The sequence below is a fragment of the Falco biarmicus genome, chromosome 14 (genome assembly GCF_023638135.1).
Source record: "Falco biarmicus isolate bFalBia1 chromosome 14, bFalBia1.pri, whole genome shotgun sequence".
In the NCBI taxonomy this organism is placed as follows: Eukaryota; Metazoa; Chordata; class Aves; order Falconiformes; family Falconidae; genus Falco; species Falco biarmicus.
This window is the reverse complement of record NC_079301.1, coordinates 7,378,023-7,400,594: the sequence shown is the minus strand read 5'-3', so window position 1 is coordinate 7,400,594 and position 22,572 is coordinate 7,378,023. Positions and strand designations below refer to the sequence as shown.

Below are 22,572 nucleotides of genomic sequence, written 5' to 3'. Positions count from 1 at the left end.
ATCCTGCAGAAAGCCACTGAGATACAGGATGCTCTACAGAAGCCTGCAGGAGACCTGGTGGTCTGGGGCACGTCGCACTGTGCAGGGATACAGACACTGGGGACACCATAGACCTGCTCAGCAACCTTGTACCTGTCACTTAAACTGCATCTATACCTATATGGAGGTGAAGTTTCTCTGATTTCAGGGCCTTTTCAGCCCTGCCTGGCTACAAGGTGCCTGGGACAGCATCCATGATGTCAGTGATTTTCTTTACAGCAGCAGAAATACAGGTATGCAATAAATAAAAAATGCAGGTCTTTTATATATGTGACATATAAGCATTTCAGTAAGAGCTGGAAAATGAGATGCGTCCCTGCCCAGCTCTTGCTCCTTCCACACTTCCCCTGCCGGTAGCTGATCCCAGGTGCCTTTATATTCAGACTGATCCTGTCTAGTTTTAAATATCTCAAGCCACCGAACTTTCTCCCTCCAGGGAACCATGTTGCAGCCTCATAATTTTTGCTGTCAGCAGAGGGGATTTTTTCCCCTGTGACATTCAACCTAAATGCTCCATTTCTTCATTTCCTGTCATCCCTTCTGGTGATGCCCCTTGTACTCTATTAAATAATTCCTTCCCTCCCTATTTACACCAACCAGATCTGTAAGGCTCTTAGTTTGTCTCCCCACGGACAGCTCTTAGCCAAGCAATATATATATTTAAGCCTTTTAATCTTCCTTCAGAAATCAGTCTCTCTGTGCCTTTGATCACTTGCGTGGCTTCCCTCTGAACTGCTGCCAGCGTGTCTGTGCCGAGGGAGCCCAGCTCCGGCCACACCTGAGCATCCCAGGGCTTGGATGTGCACGGCAGCCCCCCATGTCCCCCTCGCTGTCCCCTGGCCCTTGTCCTGGCTCCGGTATGTGGCTCAGCTGCCGTGGCCCGTCCTGCTGTGGGCTGGTGGCCACGTCTCCCTGCCAGCCGCGCTGGCTTGCAGTTGTCTAAGGCACAGATCCTTGCGCTGCTTTCTGCCCATGTTTCTACTCTCACTAGGCCCTTTCTCTGTTAATTTTCTGTGCTTGCTGGAGCTCACAGCACCTCCCCATATAGCATCATCTGCCAAATTCATTAATGTGTAGTTTACTCCCTCTTTCCAGGTCATTAATGAGGGTATTAAACGAGAGTAGACCTAACCTAGATCCCTGCAGTACCCCATAAACACCTCCCCCTGTTTCTAATTACCCTTTGTTTATGATCCTTCAGCCAGGTTTTCAATCCACATGGCACAGTTCAAGGCATCAGAATTAATTTTTCCAAGGAAGCCTTGGCGGACGCGGGACCAAAGGGTTTGCCCACTCGCACTGTCCCCCCCCTGCTCCCCCGTGGGTCACACCGACCCACGCCGCTGCCTCCCGGGGGGGACACACGAAATTCCTGGGAATGGTTCTTCCCTCCGCCGGCTTCTGCTCCCGCTGCGGGATCGCGGCAGCCAGGAGCGGGGGGACCCGGCGTTGCTCCCGTGTTCCCCAGAGAGGAGAGGGCATCCCCCTGGGTGTCCCCGGGCACGGTGTCCCCGGAGGGGACGGTGTCCCTGGAGGGATGCTGTCCCGGGGAACGGTGTCCCCGCACGGGTGGTGTCGCGGGAGGACGGTGTCCCGGGAGGACGGTGTCGATGGAGGGGCGCTGTCCCGGAGGATGGTGTCTCGGGAGGGGGTGGTGTGCCGGCCGCCCGCCGCCTGCCCGTCCTGCCGGCTGGGCGGCCGGCCCGTGGCCGCGCCGCAGCGCCCGGAGCCGCGCACCGTGGGGGCCCGCCCAGGGCAGGGCGGGTCCCGGCTCCGCCGTGCGCGGTCCGGGCCGGTCCCGCCGCTCCGCCTCCCCGCGGCGGCCGCTAGATGGCGCCCTTGTGCCTGGGAAGGCGCGGCAGGGCCCGACGGCGCGGCCGGGCCGGGGCCGGGGGGCCGGAGCCGGAGCCGCCGCCGCGGGGGTGCCCGGGCTGTGCCCGCGGGGCGGCGGCTCCGACGAGACGGCGGCTCCCGCTGCCCGCCCCGCCCCGAGGGGGCCTGTGGCGCGGCAGCTCCGGCCGGGCACCCTGTCCCGCTGCCTTCCCCGCCGCGGCGCCGGCTCGCCGCTATCGACCGGCGGGCTCCCGGGGCGGTTTGCCGCAGGGACGCGCCTGCACCCGGCCCCTCTTTGAGCCGCGGGGCGGGGAGCGGCGTGGCTGGAGGTGTGCGGCCCAAAGGCCCCAGGCCGAGTGCCGGAGCGGAGGGCCCGGCCCCACCGGCCGGGGGCAGCACCGGCCCGTGCCCAGGCACCGTGACACCTGCCCGGGGACCCCGGTAATTAGCCCCCGGGGACTTGCGGGCCACGCGCGGAGCCCTGAGGTAAGGCACCGGCACACGGACAGCGGGAGGTTTATTTCATTTCCAAGGAGGACGGCACCGCCGTGCTTTCCGCAACAACCAGCGGTGAGCGGCGAGCGCCGCCGGGCTGGGGCCGCCGGGGAGAGCCTGGCGGCCCCGGGTCCCACGCCGGCTCCCGGTGGACCCTGCCCGGCGGGGCGGGGGGCGGTGCAGCCGGAGCGAGGCGGGCTCCCTCCCGCCCCCGAAGGAGAGCGACTGAACGGGCCTGGGGGCGCTCGGCGCGGACCCGTTGGCCACTCCGGCCCGGCCCCCGCGGCGCCCACCCCGGTGCCCGCAGGGGCCCGCCACCGCCCTGTACGCGCCCGCGGCTCTGGAGAAGGAACCGCCGGCGGCCGCCGCCACGCAGCGGCTGCCGCGGCGCCCGAGAGCGCCGTTGCGCCCGCAGCTCCCGGGCACCGGGGCGGGCTCGGCGCCGCTGGGCACCCGGCGGCCGGCGCGGCGGAGCCACCCCGCGCGGCCCCGCTCCCCTGCCCGGCCGCGCCGCTCCGCCGGCCCCGCCCCGGCCCCGCCCCACCGGCCGGCAGCGCGGCTCGGCGCGGCCCCATTGGCGGCCGTACGGCGCGCCGGCCCCGCCCCCGGGCGCCCATTGGCCGCCGCTCACCGTCGCCCGCCCCCGCGCCGCCCGCCCCCGCGCCGCCCGCCAGCGCTCCGGACTGCGGGCAGTGGCGTGCGGCCGCCGCAGCGAGCGCCGGCGGGAACGGGCTCGGCGCGGCGCGGCGCGGTTCGGCCCCGCTCGGTTCGGCGCGGCTCGGCTCGGCACCCCGCTCCCGCACGCCATGCCTGGCCCAGCCGCGGCGCCGCCGGCTCGGAGCGCCTGAGCGGGCGGTGTTGGCGTGGGCGCGGGGGACCGCGGCTCCGGTGCCCGCACCCGCCCGCCGCCGCCGCTTGCGGCCGGGGCAGCCCGGCGGGCGCTGTCCGCATGAGGGCTGCGGGCCCCTGAGGCGGGCGGCCGTCGGCCGTCGGGGCGCGGCGCGGCGGGGGCGGCGGCGGCGATGGGGGCTCTCCCGGCGCTGCTGGGGGCCGCCTTGCTGTGGGCCGGCGCCGGGGCCCTCGTCAACCTCAAGTACTCGGTGGAGGAGGAGCAGCGGGCCGGCACGGTGATCGCCAACGTCGCCAAGGACGCCCGGGACGCCGGTTTCGTGCTGGACCCCCGGCAGCCCACCGCCTTCAGGGTGGTTTCCAACTCGGCCCCCCACCTGGTGGACATCAGCCCCGGGTCAGGGCTGCTGGTGACGAAGCAGAAGATCGACCGGGACCTGCTGTGCCGGCAGAGCCCCAAGTGTGTCATCTCGCTGGAGGTGATGTCCAGCTCCATGGAGATCTGCGTGATCAAGCTGGAGATCAAGGACCTCAATGACAATGCGCCCAGCTTCCCCACTGACCAGATCGAGCTGGAGATCTCTGAGACGGCCAGCCCCGGCACCCGGGTGCCACTGGAGAGCGCCTACGACCCGGACTCGGGTAGCTTTGGTGTGCAGAGCTATGAGATCACCCCCAACGACCTCTTTGGGCTGGAGACCAAGACGCGGGGCGATGGGTCACGCTTCGCTGAGCTGGTGGTGGAGAAGAGCCTGGACCGCGAGACCCAGTCCCACTACAGCTACGTGATCACGGCGCTGGACGGCGGTGACCCGCCCAACTTCGGCACGGTGGAGCTCAGCATCCGCGTCATCGACTCCAATGACAACAACCCACTCTTTGAGGAGCCGGCCTACACCGTCAGTGTGCCTGAAAACTCCCCGCCGGGTACGCCGGTCATCCGCCTCAACGCCTCTGACCCGGACGAGGGCACCAACGGCCAGGTCCTCTACTCTTTCCATAGCTACGTCTCGGATCGGGCCCGGGAGCTCTTCCAAATAGACCCACAGAGCGGCCTCATCACAGTGAGCGGTGCTATCGACTACGAGGAGGGTCACGTCTACGAGCTGGACGTGCAGGCCAAGGACTTGGGGCCTAACTCCATCCCTGCCCATTGCAAAGTTACCATCAGCGTCCAGGATGCCAACGACAACCCACCCCTCATCAACCTGCTCTCCGTCAACAGCGAGCTGGTGGAGGTGAGTGAGAACGCCCCGCCGGGGTACGTCATCGCCCTGGTGCGGGTCTCGGACCGCGACTCCGGGGCCAACGGGCGGGTGCAGTGCAAGCTCCTGGGCAACGTGCCTTTTCGGCTCCAGGAGTACGAGAGCTTCTCCACCATCCTGGTGGATGGGCGGCTGGACCGGGAGCAGAGGGATCAGTACAACCTCACCATCCAGGCCAAGGACAATGGCGTCCCCTCCCTGCAGGCCACCAAGTCCTTCACCGTCAAGATCACGGATGAGAATGACAACCATCCCCACTTCTCAAAGCCCTATTACCAGGTCATTGTGCAGGAGAACAACACTCCGGGGGCCTACCTCCTCTCAGTCTCGGCCAGGGACCCTGACCTGGGCCTCAATGGCAGCGTCTCCTACCAGATTGTGCCCTCCCAAGTCAGGGACATGCCTGTCTTCACCTATGTCTCCATAAACCCCAACTCTGGAGATATCTATGCTTTGAGGTCCTTCAATCATGAACAGACGAAGGCCTTTGAGTTCAAGGTCTTGGCAAAAGATGGGGGTAATCCCTCTCTGCAGAGCAATGCCACTGTTAGGGTGATTGTCCTGGACGTAAATGACAACACCCCCGTGATTACGGCCCCACCGTTGGTCAACGGGACCGCGGAGGTGTACATCCCCAGGAACGCAGGGGTTGGCTACTTGGTGACGGTGGTCAAGGCAGACGACTACGATGAGGGTGAAAATGGCAGACTTTCCTATGAAATGGTGGAAGGAGACAGAGGATTTTTTGAGATAGACCAGATCAATGGAGAGATAAGGACCACCAGAGCCTTTGGGGAGAACGCAAAGACAGCCTACGAGCTGATCGTGGTGGCTCATGACCATGGAAAAACATCTCTCTCTGCTTCTGCCTTGATTTTGATATACCTGTCTCCAGCCCTGGATGCCCAGGAGTCCATAGGATCTGTTAACCTCTCTCTGATTTTCATTATTGCCCTGGGGTCTATCGCAGCCATTCTTTTTGTCACCATGATCTTCGTGGCAGTCAAGTGCAAAAGGGATAACAAGGAAATCAGGACCTACAACTGCAGGTAAAGACATCTTTGTTTCTGTGCGGCCGCCGGGTCTGCTTTGATTTTTGCTGTCACAGTTACTTTTCCATTTGCTGCTGTATACTTTGGGGGGTGGGGGTGGGTGGGGGTAGATTTGCTTTAGGAACAAAAGTGAGCTTCCCGTCCCTCCAAGAAAATTTCCTGCGAGGCTTTAAAAAATTGTTCAGGGGAGGAGAGCAGGAATGCGTGCCGAGTAACGGATCGACTTAACTGTGTGGCTTGACAATCTGTTGCAGCATCCCTGATTTTACGTGCTCCGTCGCGGGAAAGGGGGAGAACAGTTTCACGGCGGCGTGGCTGGTTCCTGTGGGCAGCCCCCTGCCCCCAGCATGGCTCCCCGGGCTGGCGAGGGGGGAAAGCCCCCCAGCCACCACCGCAGCCCCGCGGCAGGAGCGCGAGTGGCCGCGGTGGCCTCCGTCAGCCCTCGCTCGCCGCTCAAAAGAGCCATTGTGCGCCCGATGCGGCTCCTCACCACGGCTGCCGGTGGGGCTGGCTGGGTAAAATAGTGGCGAAAATCACCCGGTTCCCCTCGATGCGCTGCTCCAGCACCCAGCACCCAGCACCCAGCGCCTGGCACGGCCGGTTGGGCTGGGAGCGATGGGGCGAGGGGAGATTTTTGCAGCGCCGCGTTATTTTGCCCTGGCTGGATGCGTGCTTCTGGGTCCGAAATGCCGGAGGGGAGGTCAGCCCCATGCTCACAACCGCTGAAAGGCTGATAGGGGAAATCCAGTCCCCTGAATATGTAACAGCCCGGCGATTATTGTCTCTCTTTTACTATTCTCTGTGTTACACAAGTTAGGAGACAAATGCTAACCACACATGAATATCAATCAGATGCCATAAAAGAGCAGCTGCAATGCCTCATAAATGGTTTAATCCTGTTACTAGTGAAATAGCCATGACTTCTCCATTCCTTCGGCACCGAGTCGTTTCAGAGGGGAGGGATGGAAATTAATTTTGCTCTACCTTGGAAACGCACGCTCGCCCCCGGCGATTCTGCAGCGCAGGGGGATGTGCAGTCTTTAAAGTTTTATTTACGCAGAAATAATGCTGGAGAGTTTGGGTTTTATCCCCGGTTTTCACCGCATAAAGTGCATTTATAAGCCTTTTTGCTTGATGGGGGAAAAATCATCTGCAAATAAAGGTCGATCTGTGCTGTATTATGGGATGTCTAGCTTCAAGTGAAAGCCCATACACCAGCTTTCTTGCCAGCTTGGCCCATTAAAGGAGAATAGGGCCTGAATAGATAAAAATCACGTTGTGGTGGTGCCCCTAACAGCTTCACACATATGTATAAGCCCCGGGTTTACTGTGATGGCTTAGGGATTAATGAAGTGCAGTTTGATTAAATAATTGGTCAATAGAGAAAGGACAGCAAAATGAATGCCTGCAGGAAATAATTGGGCTCTCGCATTGCCAAACTTAAACATTTAGGTAAACAAAACAATTAAAGCTTCATCAAGCATTGTTAGAGGAGTCAGCAGCATATAGATTGTTGGCACAACAGAAATCCCTGCCTTCCCCTGATTTATTTGCATGCTCAGGGGGATGCACAGGCGGTTATCAGTGTGCATCTGAGCAGAAGTCAGCTGCGGAGGTAGAGAAGCACCAGGTAGGCGCAGCAGCGGCTGTGACCGTGGGGCACCCTCTCCCCACACCGGGTGCGTGCCTTTGGGCTTGGCAGTGCCTTGTTTTAGAGTCTCTTGCAAGAGCTGCTGGACAGTCTTCATAAAATGTGTTAATTTATGAGGCATGTAAGGTATATGAGAGCTGTTTGACTTGCTGGCATTTTCATGCTCAGGCAATTAGCTTTCTGGAACAAGAATATTTGTCCAATATTTGCCTTTCTAGATAAACTGTATTATTTATTCATCCCATTATTTCTGTTGCAGCTATTGGGTTGTTTGTTTCTGGTGTGTCTTTTTTTTTTTTTTTTTTTTAATGCTGTAATCATAACAAGAAAAGCAGCAAAGTCCTGACTTTCAAATGTGTATTTCTGACTGTGGGTAGCATTTGATGTGCTTCTCTGTGAAATACTGAGCTGCCCAGTGCAGTGCATGTACAAATTCATCTGTGAGGCATTCGCTAGGGCTGTGTTGCTCCCTATGGAAAGAGAAGCCACAGTCACTCTGAGCTGAGCATACCCAGTTAATGCAAGGTGCAATCATATTTGTCATTATTTGCTTGGGTGGTGTTTTACGGTAACTTTTTTCCTCTGGTGTATTGCAGAAGGCAAACAAGGCACTTAATCAGTTGATTCTTTTGGCAGGTGGGAAGCAAAGAGGGAAAGAAAGGCAGAGAAAAACAAGCTTGCAGTAAAAAAAAGAAAAAAAGGTCAAAAAGGATAATTTCTTTTTGAAAAACACAGTTTTGTTGCGCTCTGATTTCTGGAAGGTGAAAGCGTTTCCCAGCAGAAGGGGGTGTGCGTGCTGGGGAGTGAGGGAGGAATAGGATGCGGCTGGAGAAAAGATTTTGAGTTATTAGGTATTATCAGGATATAGTCAAAACACCAGCAATTTGGATAAAACATTAATAAACAAACAGCCTTTGGAGTGTGAGAGAGTAGAGCTTGCCAGCTAGGACTGCTTCTGGGTCTGCTTTATTTACTGCTATGGAAAATGAACTGGGAAAAAAATCCGCTATTCGTTTTGAATTTTCATTATAGGGACCAAATTAAATCACTTTTAAAATCCTTATTATGCATGGAAATGAATGCAGGTACCCTTTTCAGTTCATGGATTTTAACATCTCCATTTTTCTCTTCTGCAGGCTGGACTTTACTCCTAGTAACTAAATATCAGCAATTACAAACACTAGAAAAAACCAAAGGCATTCTTCCTTCCCATTATTTTTCATATTTGACCTGAAAGTGTTATGCATATGAAAATAAGCTAAAGTCTGTGTTGTGCCACCAGTCTCAAAACATGACGTAATGTGCATGACTAAGAAGCCTACATGGAGATGGGGGCCAAGCCCTCTGAGTTTCAGCATGTGTATTTAGTGGGGCAGGGTTCGGGATGCTCTCAGCTATTCATTTTCATTCTGTCCCCCAGAATTGCAGAATACTCCTACGGGCATCAAAAGAAATCAAGCAAAAAGAAGAAAATCAGCAAGAATGATATCCGCCTGGTACCGCGGGACGTGGAAGAGACAGATAAAATGAACGTTGTGAGCTGCTCCTCTCTTACTTCATCCCTCAACTACTTTGACTACCACCAGCAGACCCTGCCGCTGGGCTGCCGCCGCTCTGAAAGCACCTTCCTCAACGTGGAGAGCCAGAACAACAGGAACGCCGGCTCCAACCACATTTACCATCACACCTTCACGGGGCAGAGCCCCCAGCAGCCCGACCTCATCATCAACGGGATGCCGCTGCCAGAGGTGAGTGCAGGCGGGCAGCCCGTGCCCCTGTGGCATCGGTGATGGGTTTGCACGTGGACCATGGGCTGTGGGTCTGTCGGTGTAAGCGCTGCCGAAACGATGTGTTGAGCAAACAGGCTGTGGTGGTTTCCGTGCGTTGGATGCCCTGGGTGAGGGAGTGATGGAGGACGGGCAGGGGGAGTGGTGGGCACCCACCTTGCAGGTTTTGGGGCAGCCCTGATGTGGCCATGGGTGGATGTTTCACCCTCAGGGATGCCCCAGCGGGGGTGCTAGCATGGGTGTGCCTGGCCACGCTGCCTCCATGCTGCTGGGAGGCTGGAGGTGGCTGCTTTGCAAGTGGATTTTGGGTATGATGATACTCAGGGGACAAGGTGCTCGTTAACTTCACAAGAGTTTGTTAAAAGGTGGTTGAAAGTGGTGGTGGTGGCTGTTCCACTGGAGGCAGCGTGTTGTGCTGGGGGTGCAGGCAGTGCAGGGTGCCCCAGCGCAACCACATGCACGCCTGGCCTGGGACTGTCCCCTCGCCGTGCAGGATGGGTGTGCAACTGGAGGAGGGATGCGTGGTACCTGCCAAGGGCAGGGAAAGGGTCTGCTCCGATCCACACCATTCTCATCAGGTTCTTCTAATTCATCAGCTTTCCTGTACATCACAGGCATCATTTAATGTTGCTTGTTTGTCTCTCTTTGAATTATTGTTTGGTATTAAGCAAAACAATCAAAGGTTTGTCATGTTTCCTGCTTTGAGCAGAATAACAAAGCTGAAAAAGCAGCTGAAATATTTATGGCTTGCTCTGTTTTGCGTTCAGTGTGCTGGTGTAAATGTAAGATGCTGCTGCTGAAGACAGTGGAGCTGCTTCAGATTTATCTGCTCTATGGGGAGCAGAGCCTGGCCCTCTGCGAGAGTCTGCAGGGCTGCTGGAGAGGGCTGGTGCTGGCGGGTTTCATCCTGCAGTGTTTGTATTGGCAAAATACTCATTGAACCCTGGTGTTCAACCTTTGCTAAGGCTACAGAACCACCTCCCAGGAGGTCATGTACTGGTGTCAGCCCAGTTTTACAGTGCTCCCAGCCCAAATGCCGGTCGCTCAAAGCAGAGGTGCAGCTTTTAATGACCAGACGGTCAGGAGGGGGCTGTCGGGATCTCCGTGACAGATCGTGGGCATTTAGCCTCCTTCTGCTCAGCCTGCGTTTGAAGGCTCTCCTGCCCTCACACGTGCAGGCTCCATTAGGGTTTTGCCTGTTCAAGGTTACCTGCTGAGATGCTGTGAGGAGGCACCTCCTGCACCGGTGCCCCAGCACAGCCCTGCACGGTTGCCTGTGGCTGCGGCACCATGACTCTGCCTGCCTTTGGGAGGGTATGGCAGGAGCAACCCAGCGCTGGTCCAGAGCATTAAAGCTCAATTTTAACTTCTGGTGTTGGTATAAAAGCTGTAATAGAGTTTCTTAGCCATAACAGAAAGGGAATGACCTGAATATAAGCGCTCGTATATTCTACTGCACGTGTCCAGCCATAGAGCTGCGCAGGCTCTTCTGCTCCCAGGTCCCCCAGTGGGTGGAGGCAGGGACTTTGCATCCACGCCTGGGTAGGAGCAGTCTGGGATAAGCCTGTCTCTGGTCAGGTAAGGCGGAAGAGCTGCTACCAAAGCCGTCTGCTCCTTGTGCTGTGCCTGGGCAGGCTGGGGGTGGGAAATGCCGCCCTTCGTGCATGAGGGGATCTCCGTTGATGCTCAGATTTGCCTGTGCCCTTTGCTAGGTATCAGCTGGGGCTCAGGGAGCCTAGCTGCCTGGGGGATGCATCCCAAGGATGTGGGTGACCGTTGCTGTTGGGATGTTGGGGGTTGCGGTCCCTGAGGAATTCCTGCCTTCCCAGAGCAGTGTGCTTTGCAGAGGGGTCTCAAGCGCATCTCTGGCTGGTGCCTTGCTACGGGCACCAAGCAGTGGAGCACCCTGTCAGCCTGTGATTCACTGCCACAGACAAAATTCAGTCATAAAATCCATCATGTTGGCGTTAGCCAGAAGTGCGTGCTGGCAGGGGAGGTCTGCCGTGCTGAGGAGGAGGGAAGGAGCATCGGGAACATCACAGCTCGGCTGATAAAGTTAATAGGCAGCTGCGGGCAGAAGGCAGTGCTTGTCCATGTCCCTTCTCGTTAGCCTGGGCTCCGGCAGCGTGTGCTCTCCAAAGACCCCCACCGCCTTGCACACCCTCATGTGAGGGAGCTGGGATGCTCGTTGCTTCTCCCTGTGGCTCCAGCACGCCCCATTTCCCCATCACTTGTACAGGTGGGATGCACTGCAAAGAACCGGTACCTTGCCTGGAGCAATAAATTTGTCTCTTGTAATGAGTGCCATGGAGTGTCAGCTGAAAACGTGCCCTGCAGCAGCCCCGCGGGCACGCAGGAGGGCAGCTGCGCTTCTCCAGCCCTGCTGAGGGATCAGCAGCTCATGGGTGGGTGCTCCTGGGGAGAGCAGCATGTCCTGGTGGGAATCTGCTTGCTCCTAGGGAAAGCTTTTGGACAAAAGGGCAGGGCCAGGGCACAGGGAGGAGAAATCCCAACTGAAAGCTGCTTGGAAGTTTGGTTTAGGGTGGGAACTTCTATGTTTTTTGGCAGAGAGTCCCAGTGTTATGCTTCCAGCTGTTGCAAGGGAAGTTTATCTTGGTGGTGGTGTGGGTTCTACTGGCTCCTAAAAATCCAGGTGACCCCAGAGGGTGAGGAGGTTCAGTGGTGACTAGAGTGACAACCCTGTCCTGGCACACAGGGTGACACAGAAACTCCATAGAAGATGCTTCCATGGAGGAGCATCGCAGCCGTAGCCCATCGCTGCCTTAGCAGGTATTATGGTGTGATGATACACGTGTGAAGCGTGCTACTGGTACACCTTCAGGTGACGAGCATTTAATAAATGCAGTTCCTGCCCAGAGTTTCCAGAGCCAAACTGTTCCCTGCAGTGCATCCAGTGGGACTTTGTCTGGGCTGGTTTGAGTTGCCTCCAGTGACGAGGCTGCTGGCATTTCCCTGGGGAGCCTTTATGAGGTGTCAGCATCGGGGAGATATCGCTGCTGCTCCACCTAGGAGTGACTTTTCCTGATGAGAAGGCAGAGCGTCGGTTGATAAAAGATAAAATACAGAGGTAAATGTGTCGCTGGCGATGTCGCTTAGCATATGATGGTTGTGGCTGGGAGTAAGTGATTGCCTCTGCAGACACGCGCTGTCCTAGCGGCGGTCGGTTTGCAATGTAGCTGGTCTTTAACGTGAGGCTCATTTACTTTAACAGTCAGGAACCTTGAAATAGAAGTCCCCAAGGATGGGTTGTTTGTGGAGCTTCAGGAAATGTTTCCTCCCGTGCCGCAGCAGTGGTATGCACAGTGGCAGGTCTTGGGGCAGGCGGTGCCATGCCGTGCCGGTGGTAATTGGGTTTGTCAGTGCTCCCCACCTTTCCCTGCTGATCCACAAGGGATTAACAGCGGTGTCTGCAGAGGCTGCAACCCCACTCTGAGGATGCAAAAAAGTTTGAGATGACCCTTGAAAAGCTTTTCCCTTTGGGTGGGGGCTGGATTCAGCTGCCGGCTCTCCCTGTGCCAGGGCATGGCTGCCAAGAGAGCATCGGGAGGCAGTGAGGGACATCTCGGGGGGGTTCGGCCTCACTGGGGTTCGGTGGTCCCTTGGGTGCTGAGGTACCACTTGGGGACCCCTGCCTGCAGCCTTTTAGCATCCTTGTGGTGGTAGGCAATGATATGCAAGAAGCGTTTGCGAGCAGCTCTGGTGATTGTGGCTGACAGGGGGAAGCTTGGCCCCCATTAGTGTTTTGTTTTGCAGGAGGGAGAGTGGGACATGTTGGAGCTGCAAGGGCATTGCCGGTCAGAGGCTTTGCTGCTGCCGAGGGCTTATTTTTTTTTTCTTCCTGCTGAGCCGGAGGGGAAGTCAGCTTTGAAACCAAAAGGACTTGTTGTCAAGTTTTGCATGTATATTACTGGAAGTTGTACCAGGAGATTAAAAAATCAAAATTAATAGGAGCCATTAGGCAGCTTCCTCGATAAAAATGCACGTTGCATTGGGGTGGTGTGGAAACCGGTCTGAATGCCGAGCCTTTTAGGATTCTCAGGACACGACTTGCATGTAGAGCAGCCACCCTTGGGTAACACTTACATGCCTGGATTTTGACTTCACGGTTTTAAAAGAAAACAAGGTGCATGTAATGGCTGCATCTGCGTTTCAGGGACAGTTTTACATCCAAAATCTGTGCTGCTTTGGGAAACAGTGCTGGTGCATCGAGCGCTGCCCTGGGACGGGGAGCATCCCCGGGGGCACGCCAGCTGGCTCTGCCCCTCAGTCTCAGCCGGGGCTGAGTGGTGGCTGGTCCCTGGCAGGACCCAGCATGGGAGAAGTGAGGAGGTGTGAAATGGGCGCCGGCAAGTCTTGTTTGAGAGGTTGGGTGTCCAAAGGTAGAATTAGCATGGAGGTTCAGCTTGACTCTCTGGGGGTGCAGGATGGCTCCGTCACGGCAGTGGCAGGGAAGGGAAGCAGCAGTGCTGCCGTTTCACTGTGAGCAGGGTGTGGGTCAGGCATGGGCTTGCTCTGGTGCTGCTTTGGGGGGTCCCACTGGAGAGGGTCAAGGTGGAGCAGCCCTGATCCATCAGGACTCGAGTCCTCCAGGGACCTGCGTGCCTGGCAGGTCCCAGACCCAGCTCCGGCCCCGGCACCGAGGGGTTGCGGCTGTGGCGATCCACTGCCTCCTGAGCTGATGGCCACCATCAGTAAGATGGGGAATTACTGGTTTTAGTGATAATCCTGGTCTAATCCCCCAACCTTGATACACTCCCGCGTAATCCTCACTCACACTGATTTTGTTTGGGCTCCTCGTGGCAGCAGGGATTATTTGAGCGAGCAACAGTTGCAGGATAAGGCCCTGTTGGTTTCAGATATGCTTTTTACTACCTGGAAAGCGTTCTCCTCACTGTAGGAAATGGTTTTCTAAGCACAATAGAGCAATTTTCGTTTCAGGCAGCACCGGCAGTTTTTGCTCTGGCTATCTGGCGGTGCTAACTAAAGCACATTTCAACAACACACAAAGATTTTTGTTTTGTAAGAAATGAAATCAGCGTGGCTGTTCCTCTTTCTCTGTCATTTCTCTACTTGTCAATTCTTTCTTCCCCTCCAGCTTATCCTCCTCTTCTCCACTAGCCTTAAAAAGCCCCCAAAGTGTCTGTTGTAATCACATTTTGTGTGTTACAACCAGAATGAATGTACTCACTTTAATATGCTGGGTTTGAGGAAATCAGTTTCTGTCTGGTATAACAGACAATTTGTTATAAACCATGCCATTTAGAAGTGAAGGGCCTTGCTTTAGTGTGGTGCTGGGGAAACATCATCGTACATAATTGGAAGGGATTTGGCTTGCTTCTGAGTAATGCTGTGTATAGAGCGGGGGGGGGGGGGGGGAAGAAGAAAACGGAGATAATTTCCAACCCGGAGAAAGTTTGTGGCACTGAGGCATGCCAGGCTGTTGAAATAAGGCTTATTTTCAGCAGAGAAAATAATTAAAACATTATGAGCGTCGACGTTTGACTAGTCGGAAGCTGACTTTGCAGCAAGCGTTGCCAGTCTTGTTTTCTCCTTGGGAGGTCACTGTAACTCAGCACTTTTTTGTGCCTGCGATGCGCACCGTGATGGGTAAGCACAGGTCATGGCTCTCATTAGTGCCTCTGCATTTCTGTGCCTGTGCATCCCTGCCTGGGAGCTAGCGGCAGCCTTGCTTCTCCCAGAGCCTGCCGAAGAGGAGCGGTGCTTCCGACTTCAGGTAGGGGCTGGTTACCCCCTCCCTGGGGAGGGCTCGGGGGTCCCTGCCAGGGCAGCCAGCGGGCACACTGCACCCCCCGGGGAGCCCGAGCCTGTGGGGGGGACCCCAACCTCCCCAGCTGCGCTCCCTGCTCGCTCCAAATACGCCCCCGAAATCACGAGTCCCAGCAAATCCCTCAGCTTAACTACTCCCAAAGTGTTTTGTGTATCGCTGCACATCCCCTGACCTCCCCGAGCGTCAGAGGCCAACATTATGGAAATCAGCAGCTTTTGATTCCATTCCGAGGTCAGCCTAACCAAATTATACGTCTCCTAATGTAATCGCTCCAAGCTCTCTGTATGGAAAAATTCATTTGAATACCTTGCAACAGAGATAAATACGCTGGCTCCCATTCACATTTAACTACGTCCCTCACTGATGGCTGCGCTCGCTGCGCGGTGGCTTAGGCGAGCCTTTAGTCCAACAGCTTTGGCTTGTCACGGCATCGCTGAGGCTGGAAAAGGCATTTAAGATTATCAAGTCCAACTGTAAACCTAGCGCTGCCAAGTCCACCACTAATCCTTGTATGTTTTGTACGGATGATATGGGGTTGTGACCCCATCCTGGCTCCTCTCTTGGGATTTTCCAAGGGTTTTCCAGCCCGCAGTGGGGTCCCGGCTGGGTGGTACCAAGGGGCTTTGCTGCAGGAGCCTGGGGAGGAGTTAAGAGGCCGCTGTGTGGTGTGGTGGCAGGAGCCAAGCTGTGTTTAACAGTAAAACCCTTCTCCGCTGATAGCAACACCTAGAGTGCTCAACATGGATATGGTTATATCATTATATATTGCATTCTCTATATTATTTGTTATATGTTATCTGTTATATGCTATACACTGTATGTTATACATGATATATTTATAAGCATATAAAAAGTGTGTATAGAATTGTTACATATTGTACCTAATTATGCAAATAAGTATGTAATATGTCATATAACCATATATATATCTCATTTGATTTTATGCTTACTGGTTTGGGTTTTATGGTTCACTTTTACTGAAAATAGAGAGGCGCGTCTTGTTTTCCTCTCCATAAATTTGAATTTCTGATGCATATTTCTGATGCATAACTCTTACTTGTTGAGTCTATAAAAAAAGCTCCGGCACATATATTTACATGGCAGATAAGAATTTTCCTTTAAATTACGGAAGATTTATAGTAAGTTTTTTTTAAAATTACGACAAAAGGGTGGTCTTGCATGCTACTTACGGCCTTTCTTATATTAGTTTCCAAATGAACTCTTGTTGTATTGAGCGATTTGAACTCTGTGGTTTCTCCCCGTCGCTCGCTTTGCATAAAGCACATGCTGCATGCAAAGGCATCCTTGAGGCCAAGCGCACTAACAACCTCATGCGCATCTGCTCGAGCCATATTTTCCAGCTGCCATTTCCAGAAGTCCCTCCTGAGGACTTTGAGCCAGAGAAGCTCATCAGCCAGGTGCCCTCCCAGGTCCTTGGGCTCCTGCCCTCACTGAGGGTGTCCTGCTGGGGTCTTTCCTAAATTCCCATCAGCCAGGAAGGGCAGAGCCCTGCCTGCCCTTCGTCCCCTGCCTGCTTCCATCCACAGGCTCTGCCTGCAGGCTCACCAGCCGTGAGCCCTCCATCTCTCCTGGGAGACCTCTCCTGTGACCCCCTCTGATGGTTGGTCCTGCTCCCATGCGAGGGCTCGGATGGGGGGACCTCCAGCCCTGCCTGCTCCCCCTTCCCTGCCAGGCTGCCTATGGGGCTGGGCACATGGCCTTGCTTCAATAAATGATTAGATATTGTTCCCAGCAGAGACTATAGTTGAGTTCCAATCATTTTCTGTTAATTAAAATACAGGATGGTCTTATTTGTAGCATAAATAGTTGTAATCTGTGTACTTATAAGTGTAATTATAATTTAAATTAGAGCATGCTCTGAATTGGTGATGAATGGGGTGCTCTGCAGGCAGCGCTACCCTCACAGGGCTGCAGTGTGTGTTGTCTCCTGGGGTCCCCTGTGGTCCCAGTTCCTGCTGTCCCCAGAGGAGCATCACCCAGGGCTCAGCAAAGTGGCACTGAGGCCGTGGATGGCTCCCCATTTCGCTGTTCCTTTTGGGGCAGAGCTTGCCTGTGGCACCTGTTGGAGGGTTTGCTGGAGAAAAGACCACAGCATCATTGCTTCAGTGTCTCCCTCAAGTTTCTGGTCTAAATTTGGAGTGAAGTAATGGCTTACGTCAGCTGAACAAGTGATTAGCACTTAGCCTTGAAGTGCCTCCCTGTTTAACACAGGATTACGGTGAGTTCTCGTTAGGCTGGTGAAGGCTTGCATGCGGCAAGTGCTAATGCTGCAGTGGACAGATGTGCATCGCAGATACTGCACTTTGTACACCCTCGGATGGAAGCCCTCAGCACGCTGCGGGTAACCCCAGCCGCTCCTCCTCCTTACACCCGATACATTGTGTGGGGCTGTGGTAGATAGCGTAGGTCTGTACGTGGTGGGGCCATGTAGACAATTGTGGTCCTTGTCTTGATGCCCTGTTGGCCACTGGAGATCTGGACGTGAATCCTTCGTGGTTCTCACGGGGATCTGGAGCTTGTCAGATTATACCATCTTTTGTAATGGCAGGTGTATGCCACAGGGCAGGTTTTAAAATTCCCGTGTTGGTAGACTGCATTAACCCATCCTAAGTCAGGTATGTAAAATTCCATTAAGCGAAAACCCTCTGGCATTTTCTCACCCGTGCTCGAGCTCTGCAGGCTATGCTAATGCAGTGTGTTTGCTCATCTATTAGGAGGATGATGGCTTTAAAATAATAACATTTATCTTTGGCAGCGGACCTACTATAGTGCATGCTGAGTACAATTTTGTGAAAGGCTCTGCAGATGTTGCCTCATTCAATCTGGGTCAAAAAGAGTGCTTAGAATCATAAAGGTTAGAAAGAGATCAAATAATTCGGTGGTTTTATTGCTGAATAATGTACTTGGAAAATATCATTCACCATTATTAGACTAAGTGAGTACAGAAAACACAGGACTCAATAGTCATTTCTCAGTATTGGCTGATTTTACTGTTTTTATAATGTAGCTAAATTCCCTGTTATTGATTCTAGCATTGATTATCGATCTGGAAACCTAAGTGTATGCGCTGGTGGGAGCACACGGGAGTCAGGCAATTAGGGTATTAGGCTTCCGCGCCTCCCTGCAGCGCCTGGCAGCGGCCAGCACACCCGCGGGGCGGATTGATGCTACTTGTGGGAAGCTGTCAGGGTTTTGGGAGCTGCCTTCACAAACAGAGATGAAAAAACAGGAAAACACCCATTTTGTGTGTGTTCTTTTCCGTGCCTGCGAGCTTATGTAAACTTGTTCACGCAAACCCAGATGGGCTGGGACAGCGGCACCGGGATGGGGCTCGGTGCCTGCGCCTGCGTCTCCCATCACCTGCTCCCTCCTGGACTTTTCATATTCAGATTCACATCTGGATGCTCTGGCAGGGGCCCAGCTTCAGTGACATTTAGTGATCAAATCCACACGGCTGTTGGCTTAGAGACAGTATCCGAACCTGTCTGCCCAGTGAAACGCTTTTCCAGACATTTGCGAGCAGTTCTGCTTTCTTGTTCAGCCCCACTGTGGCTGTGTCCCCTCTCTGGGGGGAGGTACCACGCTTGGGCTGAGATCCTTCCCTGTACATCGGTTTAATTGCAGGGGTTGGGTTAGCAAGAGACCAAAGCCGTGGTCCCATCCAGGCTCTGCATCCCGTGGTGAGCCCTTGGACCAGAGCCGGCGGCATCGCTGTGGGAGCCGTGGGCTCCCGCCGGGCTGGGGCTTGCTCAGCCGTGCGATGGATTCCTTTGTTCAGAAAAAAAGAGACGAATTTTGGAATATGTTCATCTCTTGTTCTCTGCACTTAGTTGTTGTCAGCATTAATATGCCATTAACACATGCTCATTAAGAGGAGAATGATTATACCCTGCAGAGTATGGGGGAAACCTTCATTAGACACTAACATATTGAACTGAGCTGCAAACTTCACTTGGGAAAACTGGGGAAGGTTCTGCTCAGCATCAGGTTTCCCTAATTTCCCCTCGTTGGTCTGATAACAGCACCTGGTCTTCTAGCAGGCACGCTTTCAGCCAGGGCTGCGGGTGTTGCGCAAGCGAGCCTGGGCTCAGGCTCCAGTACTGAAATCCTTCTCGGGACCTCAAATCCAGTTTCCCCCAGATTGAAGACGTCCTCTTCAGAGCTTATTTTGGCAGGCAAAGTGGCCGCGAGCCTGCATCCCTGCTCCAAGGGCTATGCTGGCTCTTCAGGCTTAACGAGATGAAATATCCGCAGAGCTGGGAGATGCTCTGGGAACAGATTTGTTGAGAAAGGAGGTGTCATTTCTACATCCTCGCTTTTCACACTGTAACGACGTTTTAAGCGTTCATCTGGCCTTGCTGCCTCCAGTCTGAAGCCATAACCTGCCATGTGTGACAGGGCAATTGCTCGCCCCGGTAATGATTACAGCGGAGCCTGGTGTTGTTCCCTTGTTTGCTCGGCGCGTGGCAGCTCGAGGCATGTGCATGGTGCTCTCTTAAAGTCAATCAATAAGAATAATTGCAAGTTCAGGTGGGGGTGAGGGAGGAGAGTTCTGTAGCAGACAAATATTTGCAGATTAAGACCCTGTTTACATGCAGATGCCTCTTGTGATAGGTAACAAGGGACAGACAATAAGGACCATATGTGGTATTTAATCAGAATTTATTTTAAATGGGGTGATTTCATAGATTTCCATGGAGCTGGCAGCTGTCCTCTGTATTAAATGTGAGTGTGCTGCCTCCATCCCTGCCCTGCTGCCCTGCCTGCCCTGGGCTTTTGCAGGATTTTGCAGCATTGGCGCATTGCGGTCCTGTCCCCTCTTGCCTCTGTATAGGTGCAGCCAGAGGGAATCCCACGGATCAGTTTTCACCTACAAACCTCAGCAAAGGAAAAATGGCATTTGACCGCCCAGGATTTCCTGCGGTGAAGGTGTATGAAAGCATAGCCCCCTCCACGGGGGGAGGCAGCCTTTCTTCTGGTGCCTGCAGCAGCCGCAGGAGCAGTGATGCTGGGCTGAGCAGTGCCTGCTGCCCGCAGGACAGCCAGCACCCACAGGGTCTGCTGGAGCTGCGAGTGGTCATGGGGAGACCCAAACCACAGGTTGGAGGAGTTCTTCCAGCAGAGATGGAGACTGAGAGGGCTGAGGCTGCTCAGCCCTGACTCGTGATGCTCCTGGTGACCTGACCCCACGTTTGTGGTTGATCCTGAAACCTACTAATGAGGAAGTATGTCAAAACCAGAGGGGTGACCCATGGTTATCTGTCATTGCCGGGGGTGGGGAATGAGGTGGCGAGGTGAGATACCACCATGCGACAGGGCAGGCTTGGAAGCTTTTTGGTGTCTCTACCACCGCCTTCATTAGAAGTAGGGTACCACCTCCTGGCTTGTGGTGGCTGGGTGGACAGATGGACGAAAGGACACCCTGGCTGTTGAGGAGGCAGGTCGGTGGCTGTCCCAGCTTCACCCAGCTTCTCCTTGGTTATTTCTCTGACCTTAATGACTTCTCCCTCTCGGCCCGCCGTGCTGTCTGAAGGCAGAGCAGCCACAGGCTCCCATCTAATCGCCTCTTGCCACGTTGGAAACGTGGCTGCGTCTGTTTGCTGGATGCTGCGTGACTCATGTAATCACCATGCAAAATGCATCATTCATAAACTGTTTAGCGTGACCTTTTGTACAGTAGCACTAATTATTATTATCACAGAAGCCCAGTAAACTAGACTAGTAATTATCAGGGATTTATTTGAATGGACAGCTAAGCTATTCTTGGCAAGTTAGTCAAAGCAGTTGTCATGACAGCCACACAAATGTGTCTTATGAATTGGGTTAATTAGGGTAATTAATAACTGTTGTTTTGCCCTTTTTAACAAGGTATTGCCTAGACACTATCAAAAAATAGCAATTGTACCTAACAGAAATAGTCTTCTTCTAACAGCAACCTTCAAATCACAAAATCAAAGTAGTAAATAACTGTTGGGTTGTCATTTCAAAGAAACGTGTCATCCTTCTTCTTGTGCAAAAGCAGAAAGTAAAAGGCTCTGTTGTAATTCTTCTGCTGAGTTTCCCTGGTTGTGCAGTGTTATCTAGAGACTGGTCACCATCCTTATCAATATTATTATTATTTATTTCAATGGCACGCCGCTCTAAGCCGTTGTCAGAGCTCTTTGCCATGCCCGGCTCCGTGTGAGTGGTGAGGGCAGCCCCAAGGTGCTGCCGTCGGTCGGAGCGGGCTCTGCAAGCGGCAGGACTTACAGCTAATTTTAAAGTTGTGACCATAAAGAATTGTTGTTTTGCTGGTGCATCGTCACCATCCTCATCAGGATGGCTGGTGCCGAGCTGCCGAGTCCTTGCTCAGCAGAGCATCTGCTTCTTTTGAAAGAAGGGTTTTGCTGAATAAATGGTTCCGGTTTTCTTGGGTTTGTTGCCGATATTGAGTAATGGTGGTAACTAAGGTTCCTAGGAACCAAGTAGCACCGAAGGGCCTCAAAAGGGAAAAAAAACCTCTGCTGTACCCCCTCCAGGGAGCAGCTGGGGCACCCCTGGCCGCCTGGTAGAGGGTCTGCAGCCTGCGGTGGTGGCGGTCCCCATCCTGTGCCGGTGGGCTGGGTGCTTGCCGGCACAGAGCACCGTCTTCCCGAGGACTGCAAGATTTGGTGCTGATTATTAAGAACGGTCCAACATTACAGATGTGACTGAGGAATATTACGTAAGTTTTGTAGGAAAGTGACCTGAATAGATGAGTGAAGGCTCTGGCTGGTTCTCCAGCTGCACCGAGCCCTGTCTATTTATATCACCTCTGGGCTTCCGAAGTCCTCTTTTAACTAAAGCTTATTTGATAACACAAGTCTTTTAAAAAAGCAAGAATAAAAAAAAAAAAAAAAAAAAAAAAGGAAAGGGGGAAGAAAGCCCTAAAGAAAAACACCTCTGTGGAGAAGGTAGGGTTTTAATGAAGAAATATTTTATACCATTCTCCTACAACCTTAGGGCTAATAGCCTGGAACTGGTACTTTGGCTCCTTAAAAAGCCCAACAAGACAAGCCAATTACGGCCTCTGAAACATTTTTATTTTTAGTTCGTTGTAATAGCAATTCATCCTCGGCTATGGTACATTAACTGGAAGGAACAAGAAGTAGTAAGGTTTTGGCATCTTTGTAATAACCAACAGGCTGTTTTTACCAGGCTGTTAATAGTGTGGGGTGGCTGTCGGGCTGGGGGGGGGGGGGGGCAGTGTGGGGAGGAGAGGGGCATCCAGTGACTGCGGGAGCAGAGATCCCCTAACCCAGCGGGTGCTTTATTATCATTTATTTCCCTACAGTTTATTCTGGGAGAAAACAGGCTCCTGTTGGGCTAAATTCCTCAGTTTCCTGGTGCCTCCGAGCTGGCAGCATGGCTCAGGGGGGAGGAAGGGCTCTTTGGACGGGTGCTGGCGTGTCCCCAAGGCTGCTGGAGCCAGTGTGACACCTTTTGGGGGACAGCAGGTTTTGAGGGGAGTGGAGCCGGGCTGAGCTGTGCCGTGCCCTTCGCATCCCACCTCCCCGCCGGGCTGTGTGCGTGGTGCCGTGGGTGGCGATGGCAGCGCCGGGAGGGCCAGTCCTGCTCAGGGTCCCAGTCACTCCCCTGGCTGCAGGGTAATTTTGTGGGCTGGAGAGCTGCATTTTCCTGCCCAAGTTGGGAAAAAAATTAAAATCGGAGAAAATGGTTTTGATAAATAATTTCATTGTGAGCAAAATCCCCTTGAGGCTTAGAGCGGGTGCTGGCCAAGGCTATCCTGATT

The 22,572-nt window shown here is 54.1% G+C and overlaps 1 protein-coding gene across 2 annotated transcripts in view; it reads left to right on the top strand.

Moving 5' to 3' along the window:
• Window positions 1-3,103: 3,103 nt before the first annotated feature.
• PCDH19 (protocadherin 19) overlaps window positions 3,104-22,572 on the top strand; it is a 59,809-nt gene continuing 40,340 nt past the window's right edge. For both annotated transcript variants that reach the window (XM_056359998.1, XM_056359997.1), the window contains exons 1-2: window positions 3,104-5,530; window positions 8,605-8,932. In XM_056359998.1, coding sequence (XP_056215973.1) covers window positions 3,390-5,530; window positions 8,605-8,932 — 2,469 coding nt within the window. In that variant the 5' untranslated portion in view covers window positions 3,104-3,389. The remainder of the gene's footprint in view (window positions 5,531-8,604; window positions 8,933-22,572) is intronic.